At 40.2% G+C, this 21,025-nt stretch overlaps 1 protein-coding gene across 2 annotated transcripts in view; it reads left to right on the top strand.

Moving 5' to 3' along the window:
• Sfmbt2 (Scm like with four mbt domains 2) overlaps positions 1-21,025 on the top strand; it is a 131,775-nt gene that overhangs the window by 65,817 nt on the left and 44,933 nt on the right. For both annotated transcript variants that reach the window (XM_090318857.1, XM_090318859.1), the window contains 3 exons: positions 3,062-3,159; positions 15,228-15,329; positions 17,122-17,269. In XM_090318857.1, coding sequence (XP_090174983.1) covers positions 3,062-3,159; positions 15,228-15,329; positions 17,122-17,269 — 348 coding nt within the window. The remainder of the gene's footprint in view (positions 1-3,061; positions 3,160-15,227; positions 15,330-17,121; positions 17,270-21,025) is intronic.

The raw sequence follows: 21,025 nt of genomic DNA, 5'->3' as shown, positions 1-21,025 counted from the left end.
TTTCCAAGATAAAGGTTTAAGCATGCATGGGGGCTGGCGAGAGTGCTCTCCTTGGCTTACAGATGGCTTTTTGACTGACGGGTTCCTCAGGCGGTAGATGGAGGTAGAGTGCTGCCTTCTCCTCTGAGGATAGGAAGCTTGTCTTGGAGGGTCCTTCCCACAGGATCTCTCCTAACCCAGTCACCATCTCCATGCTTCTCCAGCACTGTCAGATTGCATATCAGGGTGTCCATGAGTGGATTTGGAGTTTATAATACTTTCTGATATTTCCTTTCCCTATAAAAACCATAAAGTGTCATATTGTCACTAGGCAGGACCTGGGTGAGAAGAAGAGAACTTGCACAGAGGGGAAGTTGGTCATGCAAAAGAGGGACTTCTTTTCACGAGCCTTTGTGTTGGTCGTTCATGCGTTATGTTATTCATTTCCAATTCCTGTGACATTCATTCCAAAACAACTTGCCAAACCCTTGCCCAATGAGAGCAACTCATTTTCTCTCAGGCTTTCAGTTACAGATGAGCGAGGACATGTTTTCACTGCTATAGCTCCCCCACAAACAGAAACTGGGATAATGGCATACTGTTAAATTACCTGGACATGACCATTTAAAGGGAATGTTTTATGTTCCCTTAAAGGGCCTATTTATTGTCTATAAACTTGCCAGCATAACTGAAGTGCCTTTGTTTCCTGACAAGCACAGAGAGGGAATGCCTATTCTCTGCTTGTTGCCTCTTGGGGGGTGTTGAGCTTTCACAGGTAGTTTAAGTTGAACTTTCCCAACTGCAGCTGAGTGTCACCTTTTCAGAAGAGAGGTTTTCTTGTTGTGGAATGGATTCTGCACAGGGTTTAAAAATAGTCTCCAAAGAAGATGAAGAGTTAAGCTTATAAGACAGGTAGAAATTCCCTGGCGGCCCAGGCTACCTGTTGCATTATCTCTGCTGTGAAGGTAGAGAGCTGCCAGCACTGCGTGTGATTGTAGGAGTTGGCTCTTGGGGACCATGTGACAGGCCAAGATTCCAGAGCAAGTATGTGTGAGACTTGTCCCAGGAGAGCTCTGACATCCCCATTGAAGGTCTTCTCATCCCTGGGCTGCGTTCTGTTATTGTGGATTTAACCCAGGCCATGCCTGGTTTATGCCTACTGACATTCCATGCTTCTTTTAGCCTCTAGTTTATCATTGTTTTCTGACTCAAGGACTCTCCATTTTCCTCAGAGATCACAGTCAAGGGTGAAACTGGTCAGGATTGCAGAACCAGGTCGAGAAAGGTCCAGTGAGGTTGAACATTTCTTTCCTTGATTTCCCCTTAGTGGCTTCAGACTCTCATTTGGTTCTGGCTTTGGAAATCTCTTAAAGGAACCTGCTAGTCAGTTCTGTTGGCACTTGGGTGACAAGTTGGTTCTTTTTCTGCCATGTGAAGTTGAACTCTCCATCTGCCTATTTCCAGACGGCAGGAAAAAGGAGTATGTGTGTGTGTGTGTGTGTGTGTGTGTGTGTGTGTGTGTGTGTGATGAGAAAGCAGTTATGTTCCAGACCATTTTTCTTGTAGTTCTCTGAGTCACTGTGTTGGTATCTTCTGGGTCTGGACCCTTAGACATCTCTGAATTGTCTATCCCTCTGTGAAGACTTTGATTCCATGCCCATGACCTTGACCCATTAGTGTGCCCCAGGGTCAACCTCTTTACCCTCCGGGGGAGCCAATCATGCAGCTCTGTGAACTAGTCCCTCTGACTGTGTTGTGAAACCCTGAAACAAGCAGTGCTGTGCCTTGCTCAGCACGCTTCTCATCTGAAAAGGAAGCATTCGTTTGGTCTCTTCCAAAGCATTCATTGGGGCCTGATGGCTCCAGTGGGTGTCACTAAGTATGTTAGATGCCACAAACATAATCAATCACATTGATTTGTTTTGACCTACAAATGCCAAACTGATTTTTTTTCTTTTCTTTTTTTTTTTTGTTAGAGGCAGAAGGCTCCACAGGAAATACTAGAAGGATTTTAGATAGTATACACAGGTAGAGGATATTTTGTCAGGAATCATCCTTTATGTAAACAGTGACAGTGGGCAGTGAATTTATAACTTGGCTAGCTGTGGTATCAATATGTCAGACCTAACTGCTGTTAGGTCCCAAAAAGATGAAATCAGCTGGTAAAACAGAGGGGCTTAGAACTCAAGGTGAATTAGTTCATAGGCAACGAAGATCCAAATATATGGCTCCATGTTTGAAAAAAAAAACCCAGACATACAAGAAATGAAAAATATGCCCAAATGTTTAATGTTGTCTTTTAACTGGCTGATGTCACCAGGGTTGATATAGAGAAGTTATAAACTTATCTACTTTCACTGAGTGCTTCAGCAAATCCTATTTTCATAATGCCTTAAATCTGTTAAGATCAGGCCATAAAATCCCCTTGCAGTTTCAGGAATAGGTGAAAACAGTGCTCAATAGATTTTTACCTTTTAATTTTGTATTCAAACTGTGTTACCTCTGTACATATCGCCTGGGGAAAAAATACAGGCCACCCATGGTATATTAGCAACATTTCAAGTGTAAATATGGAACTTGGTTGGTCATTTTTAATTTACCTTTCAATGACTTTCTAACGCATTTATGGACTACTTTTAGCATGTGAGAGCTTAGAAATTTTGTGAAAAGTAGGTTGTAATAATGACATATGTGAGAAGAGAGTCATTTGTAGTTTAGACATTTATCAGATAATAAGTTCTTTGTCAGTGGATAGTATGTCTTACGTGTTATGTGGAATTGGGCATGGTGGATGACCCAAGGTTTTGCTAATGTGATGAATACCATGGGATTAATTGCTAATGTGATTAATACATCCCCGAGGAAGAGCTCTCTTAAGTTCATTCTTCATTTTCTGATAGCAGAATCCCAACTTGCTATTTAATTTCAGAAAATCCCTTGAGCAGGTGGCTGTTTATAGTGTACAGTGTGAATGCTGATGATGTCTGGCACATGCTGGGGTGTTAGAGAAATATAGGAAGGTAAAAGAGAGAAATTGAAAACTGTGGTTCTTAATTTCTTCTGTGGCTTGCTGTTGATACAGAAATCTATCCTCTGAAGATGACCTCTGAATGGAAATGTGCTCTGGAAAAATCCCTTGTTGTGGCTGCAGAGTTTCCTCTTCCAATGGAAGTATTTAAGGTAAGTTGGGAGTTCTTAACAGTTCAGTGGCTCTGATCAAAGATGAACTTGCAGCCGTGTTTTAACGCAAAAAGCAGCCTTCCTGATTACTTTCCATATATGTCAAATTGTGTCTGTTCCGCTTTGCCCTGATAAAAGGTCTTCTTGAATATCCATATTAGATTACTGTTTTCCTCTAGAATGTAAATCTCATTTCTAGCCTGTCATCTCCTAGCAAGCCTAATTTTACAGCTTGGCAAAAATGCTTGAAAATGATGTTTCTTGGCATAGCTCAATTTTCTTGATGACTTAAGAAAGATGGGGAACGGTCTGTCATGTAGAAGATCTACAGCCAGAGGCTCACTTGGAGATGGTGGGCTATGCAAGCTTGTCTCAACTGAAATGGATCTTCTAGGTTCTTAACACATATACAACCTGGTATTAAACTTTGTCCTTTCTCTTATATCCCTACTTATACTCCAGTCTCCAGTAAGAAGACTTTCCTTATTGGGAAGTCCTAACTCTGGAATGCTCAGACCCCTGGATCCTGTACCGAAACCACATGAGCTTAGGCTACATGAGGTGTCCACTTGACGCCCTATTCTGACAGTTCGGTGTCATCACTGGCATACTTCCCCGTATGAGAACCCATCTCCTCAGCCTAACTTTAAAGTTCCCAAAAGGCAAGAGCCGTGCTTGTTCCATTCATAGTTGAAAACCTAACTCCGTAGTACTTATTAATTGTTGTTTGTCTCTTAAATGGCCATATTTTTGACACATATTTAATTTGTTGAAGTCAACAATTCTGAGTTAGTATACAGATGAAATTAGATAAGCAGATGTGCTTAAAGCTGTGTAATATAAGGATACAACAAGTGTAAACATTAATAAGCTTGATATATTTCTGTTAGACATTGACTGGTTCATTAAACATTTATGGAAAAACTATTCTCTGAGAAAGGCAGTGATGTGCTGTTGACCTGATTTCAGGTTTTAATGGTTTGTTTGTATTTTCTAAAATACAGTTATCTTCTGTCTCTTCCTTAATTTCTTTTTATGAGGATTCCAGCTGTTATTTTGATAGACTATCTCAACATTGTCATCTTGCTCAGTATTTTATGTGTGATTAAGCATTTGTTTAAGAGTAATTACTGAATATTACTTTGGGACCTCATTCAAGGCAGGGCTTCATGGGGCAGATGCATCATAAATAAAAGTTGTTTCTGTGAAATACAGTATTCTTAGAATTAGTGAGATGCTTTTTGTTGTAAATATGTTCTCATCTATCAATTTTATGGAAGAGGACTAGACAGTATGTTAGCCATATTTGTAGAGTATTTATGTGGTTAATTTGGAGGTCATAGGATAGTCCAAGGCTGTGTAACAAGTCACCATAGATGGGCTGACTTAAAGCGGTAGAATTTTATTCTCTTATAGTTCTGGAGGCCTCTATTGGAATCCAGGTATCAGTTCGCTCAAACTCCACCTGAAGACTCTACAGAAGAATCATACTCGTGAACTTCTCCTTGTTTATGGATGCTGCCTGTAGTCTTTGCTCGTCCCTGCCTCCATGGCCTCATGTTTTTTATGTCTGTGTAGCTGCCCACCTGACCCTTTACTTACCAGGACAAGGCCCATTCTATGGGAGTTCCTGCCAACCCAGCATGATCTGGTCTTGACTCGGTTGTGTTTGTAATGACCCTGATTCCACACAAAAGTCTCCTGTCCAGGTTCCAGTCAGATAGGGACTTTTAGAAGACATTATTTCTGCCAAGTACATCAGTCATCCAAGTGCCTGCTCACTTCCTAACTACTATTCTTTACTGCATTTCTCCACGTACAAAGTGATAATTACCAGAAATTACATAGATCAAACTGTGTTTGTACTTTATTTATGATAAATACAAGAGGAAAATTTTCTGTCACCTACATTTATAAAAATCCCAGCAAGTGGTTCCTATGCAAAGTCACAAATAGAATCAATCAATCTATCTATCATCTATCTATCTATCTATCTATCTATCTATCTATCTATCTATCTATCTATCTATGTGTGGGTACACACATCTATGTACACATATATATATACACATATGCACATATACTACCTTTTGTTATCTGTGCTTGGTCATTGGTGTTTCTCAGTGGGCAGCCTCAGATGCTTATGGCAAGTGGCATACATGCTTGAATTCAGTGTTGACTCTTCCGGGACACATGTCATTATAGAAAATTGCCCTAGTGCTCAGCTGTTAGAAGACAGAACTCAAAGTTAAGCACAGTAGACTGAGCAGCGTTTCCAAGTGGGTTGTTTAAACAATAGTTTTATATTTGTTAGCAATGAGTATTTTGATAGCATGAAGCTCATTAAGCTGCAGTCTGTAGTCATGGGGGTGTGTTCACACATCTGTGTGTCCATATCTGCCCTGTATTCCCATCAAGTTCATGTGCACTATTCCCCTTCCACCTTGAACACAAACAGAAAGGGTGGAAAAACAAGTGCGGAATATTTCTGCTGTTGCTTTCCTTTGATTTGGGACCTCATTTGGAATAACTCTGGGATGCCATCTTTTTGAGGGAAATTTCTGACTTGCCATCTTTCACATAATCTTTCAACTGTGAGCTTGAGAGGTAGTTTATGAAGTAAATACGGAACAAACAAACAAACAAACAATCCAAAACCTGAGAGAGATTAGAAAAAAACAACCACATTGAAAAATGGATAATCTTTTTTTCTTGAATATCAGTCCCTTTATTTAGAGGCCTACAAGATTTATAAAAATGAGAAGCCTGAAGCAATGGTTCACACCCATAATCCCACCTACTGAGAATACAGAGATTGAAACCCAGATATTAACTATGAACTCTATTGTTTGTATAAAAGGTTAGCTATGGTGAGCTGCTTTTGTATTCAGGGAAAGTTCCACACCCTCAGGTCTAGCTCACAGACTCCTCAATACCCTTTACGAATTCATTTGCTCTCTTTCACCTCTAACATTGAATCCATTCTTTACTCTACTGTTAGGGTTCAAATCCCAGCTACTTGCTCTTTCTCCTGGACTGTTGGATTCATCTCTCAACACGTTTTTCTGCCTTCTAGTTGTTCTGTTCTTACAGTCTGTTTTTGGTGGAGTAGCCGCGGTGATTCTTGAGGCAGGAATCAAGTCACAGCCCTCTTGTGCTTATCAGTGTGTGGTGCACAGGGCTCTGTGCTGTGACCCCATTGCTCTCCTGAGTGCACACGCCCCTGGGGTCCCTCAGACGCTGCCTCTGCCCCATGCCCGACTTCCTGCTCTCTGTTCAACCATGTTGTTGGCTTAGAAGGTCACTCCTGAGATCTCTGTACAATGTGGACTCACAAATGCCAGCCTGCACTGTGTCCCCACAGCATGCTGTGCTGTATCTCCCATCCTGCTTGCTAGTACTGTGGCCTTCCTGTATTGCGTATTAATTTGCTTCTTCCCGTCCCAAACAAGTGTTTCAGTGAAAGAGGTTGTCTTGACAATAGGTCATTTGGCATCAGGCTGACAGTTGCCCCTCTGTGGCCAACTCAGTGTTATCCAAATGACTTACAGACAGAGATGCAAGTGAGGTGAGCCAAGTTCTCTTCCCTGAGGCTTGATACCACCGCAGGCTGGCCTCTCCAGTTCTTCAGGGCTTTGAGAAACGACCTCTTCTGCCATCTTCACTGCTTCTCTGACTTGAGGAGACTTGGGATGATAAATCACACAGAGGTTTGGTTTTATTTCATGACCATTCTTTGCTACGCACAGAAAGGAGAGGCAGAACTTGTTTGCTTTTGTTATTATTCTTCGTGTGCTCTGGGCTCTTAAACCAAAACATGCGAATTACATAATAAATAGGACTGTGGAGGCCAATTGATTTTATGATTATTGGAGATGTCCTAGAGAAGGCAACTCTGGTCAAGCAATAAATGTAACAGAAAAATCAGAAAATCCAGGTGTACAAAGAGTTCATTGTAACAGTTGCTTGATCACATGAGCCAAGTGTTACTGCCTGCGTTCTATTTGATAGTTAATTGCTTTTAATTGGGGGCATTAAGAATTTAAGAATATAGTCAACTTTCAGTTATCTGCTTTGGGAATTATCACTCCCAAATGGTTTCTGTTCTGTGCTGATAATTCTGGCTCAGAGAAATTTCTACAGCTGAAGAATAGGCAAGATACATTTGCATGCACTTAACATTATCATTATATGGTGTGGAGGGGCGCCTAGAAAAAGCATGTTTATTAAATGAATGCAATTAAAACCACCAGTTGTGCCATATTTTTTTAAAGGACTTAACTTCTTTGCTTCATTAAGAGGGATAATGAAGCACACGTTAAAAAAATTTCATATGTGGAGCATTTTATAATAGATTGTATGGAGGCTGCCTTCATCTCCTAAAATTACTCTGCTTCTTTGTGGGGAAGACTGTGCTTTTAAGGTGCACAGTATCGCCCGTAAACATAGCTTCAGTATCCATGTCCTGCGTGGGGACTGAATGTGAAGACAAACTTGAGCTTCCTCTTTTGAACTTCAGGTCTTCAGAGGTTTAAGATCCAATGGAAAACAAGGATCATGCATTTGAATGGTAATGTGATCTTGACTTTGACCCTCAGTACCTGGGGTGTACTTCCTCTGTCTCTTGAAGTGATCCTTTGCCGTCCTCATCATATTTGAGCCTCCACCTCTTGATGTATGTCATAAGGTCAAATAAGGTTAGGTCTGTCCCTGATTTCATTTCTTATAAGGAAAAGGCCCAACATAATTCAGATACACTATTACATGGAAGTCTGTATATGTATGTCTATAAATATGTACTAGACTATCTGTATGTCTATGTGTCCCATCCAACAATTTTGAAAAGGGATGCATATATTCCGAATACTGGAGGTGTGGGTTAAAGCTCCTTCATCATTAATAAGACGTTACATCCACATGCAACATCTGGAGTCCCCTGCCAGACTCCCAGATCCCAGCAGAATAAACCTCTTCACGTCTTAATGCTCCTAAAGTAAGCACACACAACTCCATTTGGCTGTGTCTGCAAAGGTGTGGTCTTGTGGTTTTGTGCAAATTCTTTGCAGTCACTGGACTTCAGGGGTTCCTGAGCTTTTGTGGATTCTGAGAAACTTCCGGAGTGTGATGAGGGGACAGTGAACGAGGCTTGGAGGGAGTGTGATACCTTCTAGCTTCTTGTGTGCTGTTACCCAACGTGGGGAGATCTTTGGAATGCATGTGCATGTGTGTACAAACACATATATCTTAGCCTTTTCAGACCTGTGAAATAACAACAGAGGCACAAGAAGAAGCATGGAAATGGAACTCTGGGTAATTCCTTGGAAGCTGAGATGACTCTCCAATGGGGACTGTTCCAGTGGTTTATGTAAAAGGTGGCCTGTTGTCACTGTACATCAACACAAGGGTAGATGTTGTGCTGGCCTCTCATATTACTAATCTTAAAATAAGTCGACTTATCAGGGCTTGGCACCATCACTTAGCTTTTTTGCTCAACATTAGTGCTCTGCCACTTGAGCCACAGTCTTTTGGGTAGTTAATTGGAGGTAAGTGCCTCATGGATTTTTCTGGTAGGTGAGCTTTTAATCACCCTCTTCAGATCTTAGCCTCCTGAATAGCTAGGATTATAGATGTGAGCCACCTTCTCCAGGCTTCATAGATATTTTGATCTTGTTCTTAAGGTTGTGGAAACTCAAGAGGCAGAGAAGTTTACCTCTTGTCTGACTCATGAGACCTCGTGATAGTACCAGGATGCAAACATAGATCCATCTTTGAACTCCAAGGCCAATTTGTTTCATTTTTTCCTTGTTTTCTCTGTTGCCTTTGTCCTGATGTCAGAAATAAATCAAGATGTTTAAAGACTGACCAAATAATTATTATCATGACAAAGAACCAGAAAATAAATTCTGAGTGTTATCTGGCCAATGTCATATTTGATTTGGAATGTTCATTTGCTCTTGGCACAGGCTGTCTGGGCACTTTGTTGTGAATAAATTCTACCTAAGTCAGAGTTTCTCCACTGAAAGACATAGGACTTTGCCCCAAGGGGGCATGTGATAATGTGTGCAGACACATGTGTGGTAGCCTCAGGGAGGATGCCAGAGATTCAGATAAATACCCCCACAATGCCCAGGACAGTCTCCCATAAAAATGCAGACTATGCTGCAGGCTGGAAACAGTTTGATTGGTTGGAGCACAGGAGAAGAATTGCTCTGGGGATGGACCCTAGCTCCATTCAAAGCAGGGTGACCCTTGATCCCCTTCCAGTTTAGAAGGTGACTGCGTGGGACATTGTAACAGCTTTCCAGCCTGCCTGGGTTGTATAACTGTTACTTTAGTGACTAGAAAGGGCAGGACATTTGGGCAGCTCTGCGTCGCTTTCTCCTCACTAACTCTAAGCTGTCTGACAGGTGAGATTGCCACTTGGAAGAGTCAGGGCTGGCATCCGGTTTCCATGGCAACAAGTCAAGCAGCAGCAAGGGTGTTCTGCAGGAGGGGTGCCTCTGGGTAATTGTGTTCCCCACATTCTCACTTGCAGCTGAGGAGTCAGCTGAACCGCCCCCCCTCCCCCAACCCAAGATACTATCCTGTTCCCTTTTGGGCCTGGGCTGCATCGATTGCTGTGTGGACATATGGACCCCTCCCCACCCCCCAGCCTGTGAGAAGTGATTTTAACTAAGAAGAAATAAAAGGAGTGGAAATGTGGTCTCCCCTTATACTCAAAGCGAAGATGGGATTTTACTAGTACTGTCGGAAGCAGGGTAGATTTTGTGTCATTCACTATAGCTTTTAGGGTGCTAAGCGTTTAATCAATGAAAGACATTCCCATGGCCTGTGATTTCTTCTTTTCTTTTTTAAACAATTTAGTACCATTTAAAGGATTGGTGTGAAATAGGCCTGATATAATCGCCTGCTCTAAATCCTGGGGTTCAGGTTGAACTATATAATACTACAGTACCATGTTTCTCATGACTATTTTTTACTTGATTGAATGAACCACTTAGTTGATAAAATTGCTGTTTACAGCTATAAGTCTAAAATGGAAATGCTTACCACTGTTCAGTTTATAGATTTTCTTAACGCATTTCTGTTATAAATATTTCACATGTGAAATTTAAATCAGTATGATGGAATTGAAATGTAATAATATTATTGATTTAATGAAGGCTGGCATCTTAATGTCTGCCTTTTGATGAAATTAATATTACAAGAGTAATTCTGTAGTGAGTACGACTAGGTCATTGGTGAAACAAAAAGAAGAAACAAAGGATAAATGACACTGAATTTTTCTTTGAGCATGAAGGAATTAGAACAGAGTTCATTATCAGTTTGAATGCAGTACTAATTAAAGCCTTCCTTTGACTTCACTGAAGCCTGTTCTTAGAAATTATGCAAACTATTCAGGTTCTGAACAGAAACTTGTGTAATGTTTAAGTTCCCAGGAGACCAACAAAACCTGACATGTTGGAATGGAAAACATTAGCCATTAGTTTTATTTTTTTTGTTTTATTTAATTAAATTAAAAGTATTTTTCCACAGTTGTACAAAGAAGTTTCAATTCAACACAACAGTTTAAGGCTACTATATCTTTGTGTAAGTCCAGTACTCAGAAAGGTTTTACAACTTGAGGGTGTATGAATTGCAAGTCTATGATTTGTCGATTTTATTTCTACAAACATCAATAAAAAGGAAGAACCAAAGAGTTACAGATTGAAAAGCATTTCTGTAGCCTGAGGTTCTGGAAGCCAGGTTAGGAATTAGATTTCTGCTTAGAGATGATTTTTACTGCCTTTCTTGTATTAATCCTCATCAAGTACACTTTAATTTTGTTGTGTTAATTAGTTTGAACTTATTCTCCCACGTGCCACATTCTAGATAATTTTGTTTTGTGTAAGATCTACTCGCCTGACGAGTAGATGAGTAGATGGATTAGCTGCTGTCTGAGTTGGTGATAACTACACGATACATTTTAAGAACAGTAATTTGCACATTTTCAAGTCCAGAGAGAAAATGTAGAATGAGTGAGTTTCACATGGGCGTGGGGGCCATGCATGTTCTTTTTCTCTATTTTTTGGCTTCTCTTTCTTCTGTGTCTCCATTAGCAATCCCCCCCTACCTTTTCTGTACCTTAATATGCAAGGTAATTTATAAGTTTTATAAATAGTCTCCCTGAGACTTTTTTTGGTGGGGGGCCTGTCCACTTTCAGCTTTTTTGAATGATTTATTGATTATAAAAGTCTCTATGGGCTTTCCTGCCGGGGCTGGCTTTGAACCATGACCCTCAGATCTCAGCTTCCTGAGTAGCTAGGGTTACAGATGTGTGGGAGCTACCAGCACCTAGCTCTGAAGCCTTTTTACCTTGAGCTGCTGATGTTTTGGGGGACTACTCTATGTCAAGTGTGACAGATTCAACTGTTGTGAAGTGGGAATAATTCTGTTAGAGCTTTGCCGAGGCCAGGTTGTCTATTTTAAATCACAGTGACTTTTTCATTATCTCTAGGTAGATAATCGATTTTGTGAATCATCTTCAGGCTCCATGAACTCTTTTCCTGTGCATTGAGGATGATTCCTTGGATATTTGGATAAACAAATATATGTACATTTGGACTGCATTACCAGCCCAAAGTGTAAAGCCTGGGAGTGATTAAAATTGTTGTTGTTGTTCTCCGAGGAGAATGTCTACACCATTCCTTATGTGCCATTGTGAATTGTCACAAGCTTGCATGGATTGGTGCTCAGCTCTGTTGGCGCACTTAGATGTTCACCAGTACTGAATTCAAGTACTGTGAAAGCTTGATGTTTCTTGAGGTTGTCAGATCACTTCTTCTCCTATGGTACTGAGATGCCTCCAGGCTGTACGCCCACTTTCCCTGATTACACCTGCCACGCCACCTTCTAAAACGTTCTTTTTATCATTTTTGAGTCACATCTTTCTCATATTCCAAGTGCTTTGACTGTCTAAATCACAATATTTAGTGTTGGATCTTACAAATTTCCATTACGGGCTACTTTTAAAATTGATGTTCTATATAAACATAGAAGACTTTTAAAAATATTTTAAATTCTGCTTAGAAAGTGATCATAAGGCTGGATATCAGAGACTCACACCTGCAATTTTAGCTACTCAGGAGAATGAGTTGTTTAGGATCTAGCTTCCAAGCCAGCCTAGGCATAAAAGTTTTTGAGACCCCATTTCTAATTTACCAGCAAAATTCTGGACTGGTGATATGGCTCAGGTGGTAGGCTCCAGCCTTGAGCAAGAAAGCCAAGGAAGAGTGTGAGTTCAAACCCTGAAACCAGGGTTCATGAACACATTTGCACATATGCATGTATATGTGTATGTGCACACTCAACGTGATCTTAAAGTAGAAGGGAAGAGGGTCGGGAAGAATAATGGAATATATGACTCTGATCAAGGTGGATTGTAAATATAAGAAGTTACACCGTTGTGTTCCTCCTCTAAGGGTATCTTCCTTTAGTCTGATTATTCATGTGTGAATGCGTCAAGTCCAGTATAGGTCTATATCTGCTGTATTTTAGATCTAGCTTCCACATATGAGAGAAAGCATGTGCTGTTTGTCTCTCTGAGCTTGGCTTACCTCACTTAGTATGGCTTGTTCCAGGTCCATACATTGCCCTACAAATGACATAATCTTATTCTTTCTAATGGATATGTAAAATTGCATTATGTATAGAACACCACATTTTATTGATCCACTCATCTATTGTAGGGCATCTGGGCTGTTTCTGTAACTTGGCGGTTGTAGATAGTATAGCAGTGGACACGGATGAGCTAGTGCCTGAGCAAGTACCCTGACTTGTAATGATCTGGGTAGATAGTCAGAAGTGGTGTGGCTGGGGCATAGGGAAGTTCTATGTGTATTTATTTTGAGGAACCTCCAAACTTCCTAGGGTGGAAATACTCCTTTCCTAATGCAATAAGGCTCCTTTTCCTCTATAGCTCTGCTAGCATTTGTTGTTCAAATTCCTAATGTTGGCTAATCTAACTGCTGGGGTGCGATGGAATCTTCAAAGTTGTTTTGATTTGCATTTCTTTTATGACCAGGGATTTCCTCATGTGACTTATTTGCCATTAGTACTTCTGAGAAATCTCTCGTAAGCTCCTTTGCCCACTTATTGATTGAACTATTAGGGGTTTTTTTTGGGGGGGTGTTATTTTTTGAGTTCTTTGCATATCTTGGATATTAGGTGGAAGAATGTACTCTATAGTTTCCAGATTCATTTTTGAATCACTAAACTCTAAGAAAAGTTGACTTTCATTTTCAACATCCATGATGAAAGTAACCACATACACCAAAGAGTATAATAGCCTTGTACTTTCCTTCATGAATAGGTTTTGTTCTGTTTCGTTTTTTAATAAAGTGTTGACTGTAAGTTCTTAAAGAATCTATAAAAGTTGCAGCCTGGGTTGAAAGTCGTTGGCTGCATTTAAGAATATTTCGTGTGCTTTTCCTCCTGTTGCATATAATTTTTATAGAGTGTTGATTGTTAGTTCTTAAGGAATTCACAAAGCTTGAGAATGAGCTAGATGCTTTGATTCACTTTATTCATACTTTATTGAAATGCTTGCTTTCTCTGATTAGTCTCCAATGTGGCACTGTTTTCTTCACCAAGATCTGCAATGTGTTGTGTGTCTCTGTACAGAGATTCTTGCAGTGAACTAGTCCCTGTGGTTCTGTAGGCATTTATAGTCTGTCTCTCTCTCCTCTCTTATTTTTTTGCCAGTCCTGGGCTTGGGCTCAGGGCTTGAGCACTGTCCTTGGACTTTCTCAAGGCTAGAGCTCTACTACTTGAGCCTCAGCACCACTTCCGGCTTTTTGCTATGTATGTGGTATCAAGGAATCGAACCCAGGTCTTCGTGCATGCTAGGCAAGCACTCTACCACTAGGCCAAACTCCCGGCCCTCCTCTCTTATTATTAAACAGTGTAGTAGAGCCCTAAATAGTTTTTAAATAGTTCCTCTTCTCTGAGCATTTGTTGGATACAGTATTAGGACCAAGGGGAAGGGACCAGGTACAGTCTGATAGGGCTATGACTGCTCCACAGAATTGGATAGAAAATGGCATCATTAAACTAATTAAAAATCCACTTGGATTTGCAGATAAAAGAAAACAATAGGATATATATATATATACATATAGATATATATTTAACCTCACACCCAAATGATGTATTTGGACATAGCAAGATTTATTTGTGGCTATTATTTCCTCAGGGACAGACTGCAAATAATTTATTTATTTGCTACTACTTCTACAGAATATGAGTTATGTGGTGACCTCCATCTCAGCAAGATAAATTCCAGCATCCACAGTCTAGCCAACCTCATCTGTTGCCACAGAGCTGAAGTGGATATTGAAATTTGTTTTCACAAGGAGGCAGGGAAGCCCCAGCGCTGGCTCACACACACCAGGTTGCTGGAAGCAGGTTATAAAACAGCCAGACAACTATTAAAAAGAGTGTGTTGGGGGCTTCTCTTGTTGTGTAGGAGTGGAGTTGTGATTGCATTCCTGTGGGCTCACTCCCAATAATGGGAAGCCAGTGAAGAGCACAAGAGTTGGGGTGGACTGTCACCAGAGGCTGGATGCTGAGGTCCTGGGATGCAGCTGTGGTAGCAACAGACCACGTTTTCCTAAGACATTTGTGCTGTGGTTAGGATGAAGGATCGCCCCTATTACTCTGCCATATTTTGGCAGAAAGCTCCTAGGAAGAACAAAGCAATGTGATATGTGGTGTGCAGGTTTTCAGGGTTTTTTTTGCTTCGTGTGCGTTGCAGACATGGCCACCGAGGGTTGTTGCCTCTCCCTTGGAAAAGCAATTTTGACTGCAGAAAATAATTAAATCCGCAGTCTCTCACCATAATTAGAAATTTGACACGGGGAGAGGGTTAATTATTTCCATCAGATCTGAGTTACCCGAGAAAACGCTCAAGGGCAGCGTACACACACACACACACACACACACACACACACACACACACACACACACACACACACTGCTGTGTGCTCACAGGACCCTCTTGCTCAGCACTGTCCTGTTTCTCTGTGCAGGATCATGCAGATTTGCGAAGCCATCTCTTCACAGTTGGTATGAAGCTAGAGACAGTGAATATGAGGGAACCCTTTCACATCTGTCCAGCATCGGTGACGAAGGTGAGTTTTCTTCCTTTCACCTTTCCTCGGCCACTGCACAATCAAACAATCCTGGCAGCTCAAAGCCAAATGCCTTTGCAAGGATGCAAAACAATAGCAAACAGCCAGAGAGGAAGAGAGGTCACGGTATCTCTAATCCAGTCCAATTCTAAGTTCCTTCTGCGGTAGCACCCAGAAGGTGTCCAATCAGAGGGCTCCTCTGAGAAAGGATAAGGTAAACTTCCTTGTTACACTGGTCTATGCAGAGTTGCATTCTGTAGTTCTTCCAAGAAATAACATGCTCTTCCTGCCTGGTTAGTAGCGACTGTAATCTGCTTGTAATTAGAAACTGAAATTGGGTTCTACAAGCTTTCTCCCTCATCTGCCTTCATCAACTTAAAGCAATTGAAAATGAAATTACTTTTATTATAGAAAGGCATAGTTTTTTATGAACTAAGAAATATTTTAAGATTATAATACCTCTTCTTCATAAAAGAAATCTTAGTGGTGTCAACTATGGCATAATTAATTTAAACACCTTAAAACTAGTGGTAAGAGCTGGCACTGGTGGCTCATGCCCATAAGCCTAGCTACTCAAGAGGCTGAGATCTGAGGCTTATAGTTCCAACCTGGCCTGGGAAGGAAAGTCCATGAGATTTTTTTTCTTTTAGCAAAATGCTGAAAGTAGACTTTTGTCTCAAATGATAGAGCATTAGCCTTGAGCATAAAAGCTCAGGAATAGCATCCAGGTCCTGAGTTAAAGCCCAGGACCTGCACACACACACAAAAAAAACCTAGAGGGGGGAATCGAAACCTGGCCAATGTATGGTTTTGTTAGTAGACTTTTGTGTATTTCCAAAGGAGAGTTGTTTTTGTTTTTGTCCTGGTACTTGAGTTTAAACTTATAGCTCTGCACTCTTGCTTAGCTTTTTCTTTTTTTTCTTTTTTCTTATTTTTTTATTGTAATTAGTAAAAGGGTTACATGATATTTGCCAGATAGAAGGTGCATTAATTCACATACATTGATACCCTTTCACATGTCTTGGTACCCATTTCCCTCCCCCCCCACACCCCCCACCCGTCTTGGTTTTCCCCCCTTCCCTATCAAATTTCAAATATCCAAATACAAATAAATTCAATATATCAGATAACAAAGTGAGATACTATATATTTTTATTGTAATTAATAGAAGGGTTACATTATATTTGCCAGATAGAAGGTACATTAATTCACATACATTGATTCCCTTTCTCATGTCTTGGTCCCCATTTCCCTCCCCACCCACGCCCACCCCTCATCTTGTTTCCCCCCCTTCCCTATCCAATTTCAGATAACCAAATACAAATATATCCAATGCATCAGATAACAAAGTGAGATACTGTAACAATATGAGACAACCAAGGGACAGCAAAAGAGATGAGAGATAACATAGTACATTGCTTAACTTTTTCAATTGAGGCTAATACATTACCACTTGAGCCACAACTCCACTTCTGACTTTTTGCTGGTTAATTGGAGTTAAAAATATCACACCCATTTCTACCTGATCTGGTTTCAAAACATGGTCCCCAGATCTCATCCTTCAGAAGAGCTAGGATGACAGATGTGAGCTACCAGCACCAGCTTCCAATTCCACCTTTCTAGTCGCTGGAACAACTTAATAATAATATATTTTGAAACGCTGGTGTATGCTCCAGTCTCTCTGATAAAATACATTATCTGCTCTGACAGTATTACATATAGGAAGCTCTGATAGTGTTTACATATATGATATGGAAGAATTCACTTCAACTTTTAATTTTTCTTCTTTCAGGTTTTTAACAATCATTTTTTTCAAGTGACTATTGATGATCTAAGACCAGAACCTAATAAACTGTCAATGCTGTGCCATGCGGATTCTATAGGGATTTTGCCAGTACAATGGTGCCTTAAAAATGGAGTCAACCTCACTCCTCCGAAAGGTAGGTACTGTGAGAAAGCTTGCTGGGATTCGAGTGGTGTCATTGTAGTAGGCCTTTTTTGAACTGGACAAGCTTGTATTGGGTTGGGTTGGGTTGGATCCAGTGGAACTAGTGTGTTGTTCCTGGTTAGAAGGACATGCGTGTTGACTTGGGGAGGGACTCCTCAGCCGATTCTGGCAACCTTTGTTCTTCCACCAGTTAATAGCTGGGCTGCTGTGGTTACCAAGGGGTTGAGGTTAAAGACTTGAAAATGTCAGAGAAGTGCTTTGGAAATGCAAATGAGGCATTTCTTGAGATTTTATGCCCAACGAGTCCAATACTCCCCAAGAGGCTCATTGCTCTCCACTCTCTAACAGCTTGCTGTTAGAATTTACTAGGGATCCAGTAAGCATTGCAGTCCTTTTAGATTGGGATCCAAGAGTGGTACACTTAAAAAATAACACCCTTATAGCTAAATACCGTAGTTTGTTGTCTCCAGCATGTAAGAAGGACGTTAACGAGAACAACAGAAGGGGAAAGCTAGAAGGATCAGAACAATGAATGTGTGTGACGTTAACAGTCATAAATGAAGGAGTGGTTTGTATCCATCTGGGAAGTAACCTTTTTGAGTTACGATGATTTCTGGTATTGACCACATTGGGAGAATAAGTTCCTCTCCGCACCATTTATTCGTGTTGCACCTGGCTTCTCTGAATCCTAGTTTTCTTTCCCCTCTTTCTTATCTCTAGGGAGGAGAGGCTGTTCCATGTTTGCATCTTAGCTATTGGCTCTTCAGACAATTGGCACCTGGTCTGTTGATCCTATGGTAAACTTTCATAAAACAGTAGTTACTGAGCACTGGTTATTTTAACAATTTATTTATTTTTATTCATTCATTATTAGCTTTGAGTAGTTGTATAAAAAGTACTCAATTTCACGTCAGTTTGTGAGTAGAGTGAAGGTCGGTATCTTTCTCCCTCATCTCTCCCAAACCCACTCACCTCCTCAGCTTACCTATCTCTGTCTTCACTTATGTACAGTGAATATTGGGACAGCATCCACCCGCCCTTTCTCTCTTCATTCGTCTGTCCCTTCCTCTTGACTGCAAACATTAGCTCTCCCCAAGAGGCCAGACTCTAAACCTGTGCTTCGTGATGCAGATACCTCCTCTGTGTGTGCTTGTGTTTCGAGCCTCACCAGCCTTTGCACCTGCACCAGACCATTGTGCTTCCATTTTCAAGACTCATTGTGGACACTTACAGTAGGCTTCCGGTGCTCTGCAAAATCAAACAGATCCTATCTCTTAAATATTTTTTTTTATAAACCTTAGTATGGCCACCCAGTTTTTTATTATTGGTGATGCATGGGTAGTAGATGAGGTAGACTTTTCTGCTATAGAATTCAAGAACACATCACCTGCCAAGTTTGAAAGCCCATTCTATCCTAGGGCCACCTTTGTTTCTTCTTCTAACTTCTGTAATAAAATCTACAGGGGATGGAGCCAATGTCACTCAGGAAGAATCTTTTCTAGATATCTAAAATGCTGCTTGGTTAGGCTTTGCAAATTTCTGGTAAATAACTGGATCTGTTTAGAAATTCCAAAAGGAAAAATATTTATATCAATGTTTTGGTTGCTTGATTAGTCCAATTGTGGCAGAAGCATGTCGCTAGAGTTTTAAAATGGATATCCTATGAACTGTACGAAAATAAATTGTTGGCCTAGCTTGAATAATTATGAAGAAAATAGATTTGCATGTTTGGACACTTGGATTTTATGATAGTAAAAGTTGTTTTACATTCATGGAATTGAATTCTTAAATATCCAGCGAGAGAACTACACACTTTATATTTAACTTCAATAAAGTTAAAGATTTTTGTATGTGAAGCCTTTTAACTTCTAATACCTACACACTATTCTCTGTGTTTTCTCTATCACCCAAGTTTTTGTGTTCTTGGAAGAAATAAAATTGTTTTTATGCAGCTTTCTGAACTTCCCCCCCTCCATAGGAAGTAAAGCATGTCCTTTACAAAATCTTGAAGATGAAAGAATGTTTCTTCATAAAAATGATAAATCAATTATTGGATAATGCTCATAAGTGGTTATTAATGTTCTGCTATAAAGAAAGTCTGAATGGTAACTCTGAGAGGTAAAAGTTTGAACTCAGAGCTTGGTTGTTGCTAAACTGGTGCCCTTAATGCAGAGTTCTGCCCTCAACCCTCTTATGGGACTGGTTATTTTTGACATAGGGTTTTTCTTCCTACTGAGCTCTTCCAGTTTTTCACTTCCTGCAATAGCTAGGATGACAGGAGCATGCCACCACACCCAGCTATTGCTTGAGAAGTAATCTTACTTGTATGCCTCCACTGGCCTGAAACTGGTAGCCTTGTGATCTCAGCCTCCCAAGTAGTTAGGGTCACAGGCATGAGACACTGATGCCCAGCTCAACCATAACTTTTTAAACCCTTAAAGCATTCAAGAAATGATAAATATTATTAGTTCAGGATTGAAAGTAATTTGCTAGAGTTGTCTAGTGGCCATGAGTCTGTTTGCATGAAATAAAATTTTTATTTATTAATTAGAAAAAGACCCCCACTGCCACACAAAAAAACCCAAAAAAACAAAACGCCGAACACTAGCAACTGATATATAAAAAAGTGAGCAAGAAATAGGAATAGATGAAGACATACTATAGGCAACACAATGACTCTTAGCAAACTCATCATCATGAAAGAAATACAAATAAAAATCAGATCCACATAGTACTTGGTTTTTTTTTAGATGAGGTAAAAAAATAGGGAGAAGAGAGAGATTCAATTTTGATTAATATAGAGGAACAAAGATTCTCAGACTTTACTGTGAAAGAGAGCCTGTGGGAGCAAGTATACAGAGCATGACTGCATGTGATAAATAATATACAGCTGATTTAAAGTATATAAAAGTTGTGTGTAGGTCATACACAAATATTATTTCATGTTGTATACGGAACTTGTGTCCCTATGGATTTCATCTTCTTGATACAGAGGGGTGACTGACTGTTTTTTACCTTTTCAAGTTTCTGTCTGCTTGCCTGCCTGCCTGCCTGCCAGCCTACCTGTCTTTTCTGGCACTAGAGTTTGAACTAAGGCATTGCACTTGCTTGTTTGGTGCTCTACTACTTGAGCCATACTAACTTTTTGCTGTTTTTGGAGATGGAGTCTCACAGTTTCCTGCCCAGGCTAGCTTGGAACTATATTCCTCTGGATGTCAGTCTTCTGAGTAACTAGGGTTACATATTTTATGCTTTTAAAAGTAGTGTTTCCCCCATAATATTAGAAGGGGCTTTTTAAGATTAAGTCTTAGTTTCAATCTTGATCATTTTTCTACCTGAGGAGTTGAGGTTCTGTTGTTTTAAATGATACTTGAGTCCTGAGGCCATGGTTGATTTGTTGTCTGCATAATGGTAGCTAAGGTTTCTGCTGTTCTCACTCCCTACATTCTCCATAAAATCCATTCATCTCGTTACTTCTGGGGAATCTTGGTAACCCTACATAGGACTAGCAGATGTTAATGAGCCATGACTTTAAAGCAGTTGTAAATTCTGTATTTCTAAAGATTAATCTTCCAAATGCGGATGGCTGTTACACATTTATGGCTTTATTTTTTGGCCTCCCTTCCCATCTTATGACAGTGGAATACATTCATTTTTACAGTTAAAATGAATAAGAATTTAGATGTGGTGGTTATTGTATTGTGGCTCAGGGTTTCCTTTTGAGGTAGTTTATTGCATGCCTTATCTC

Source organism: Megascapheus bottae, chromosome 26, assembly GCF_031878675.1.
Source record: "Megascapheus bottae isolate mThoBot1 chromosome 26, mThoBot2.hap1, whole genome shotgun sequence".
NCBI lineage: Eukaryota > Metazoa > Chordata > Mammalia > Rodentia > Geomyidae > Megascapheus > Megascapheus bottae.
The sequence above is the reverse complement of the archived record's forward strand: the minus strand, read 5'-3'. Positions and strand labels throughout refer to the sequence as shown.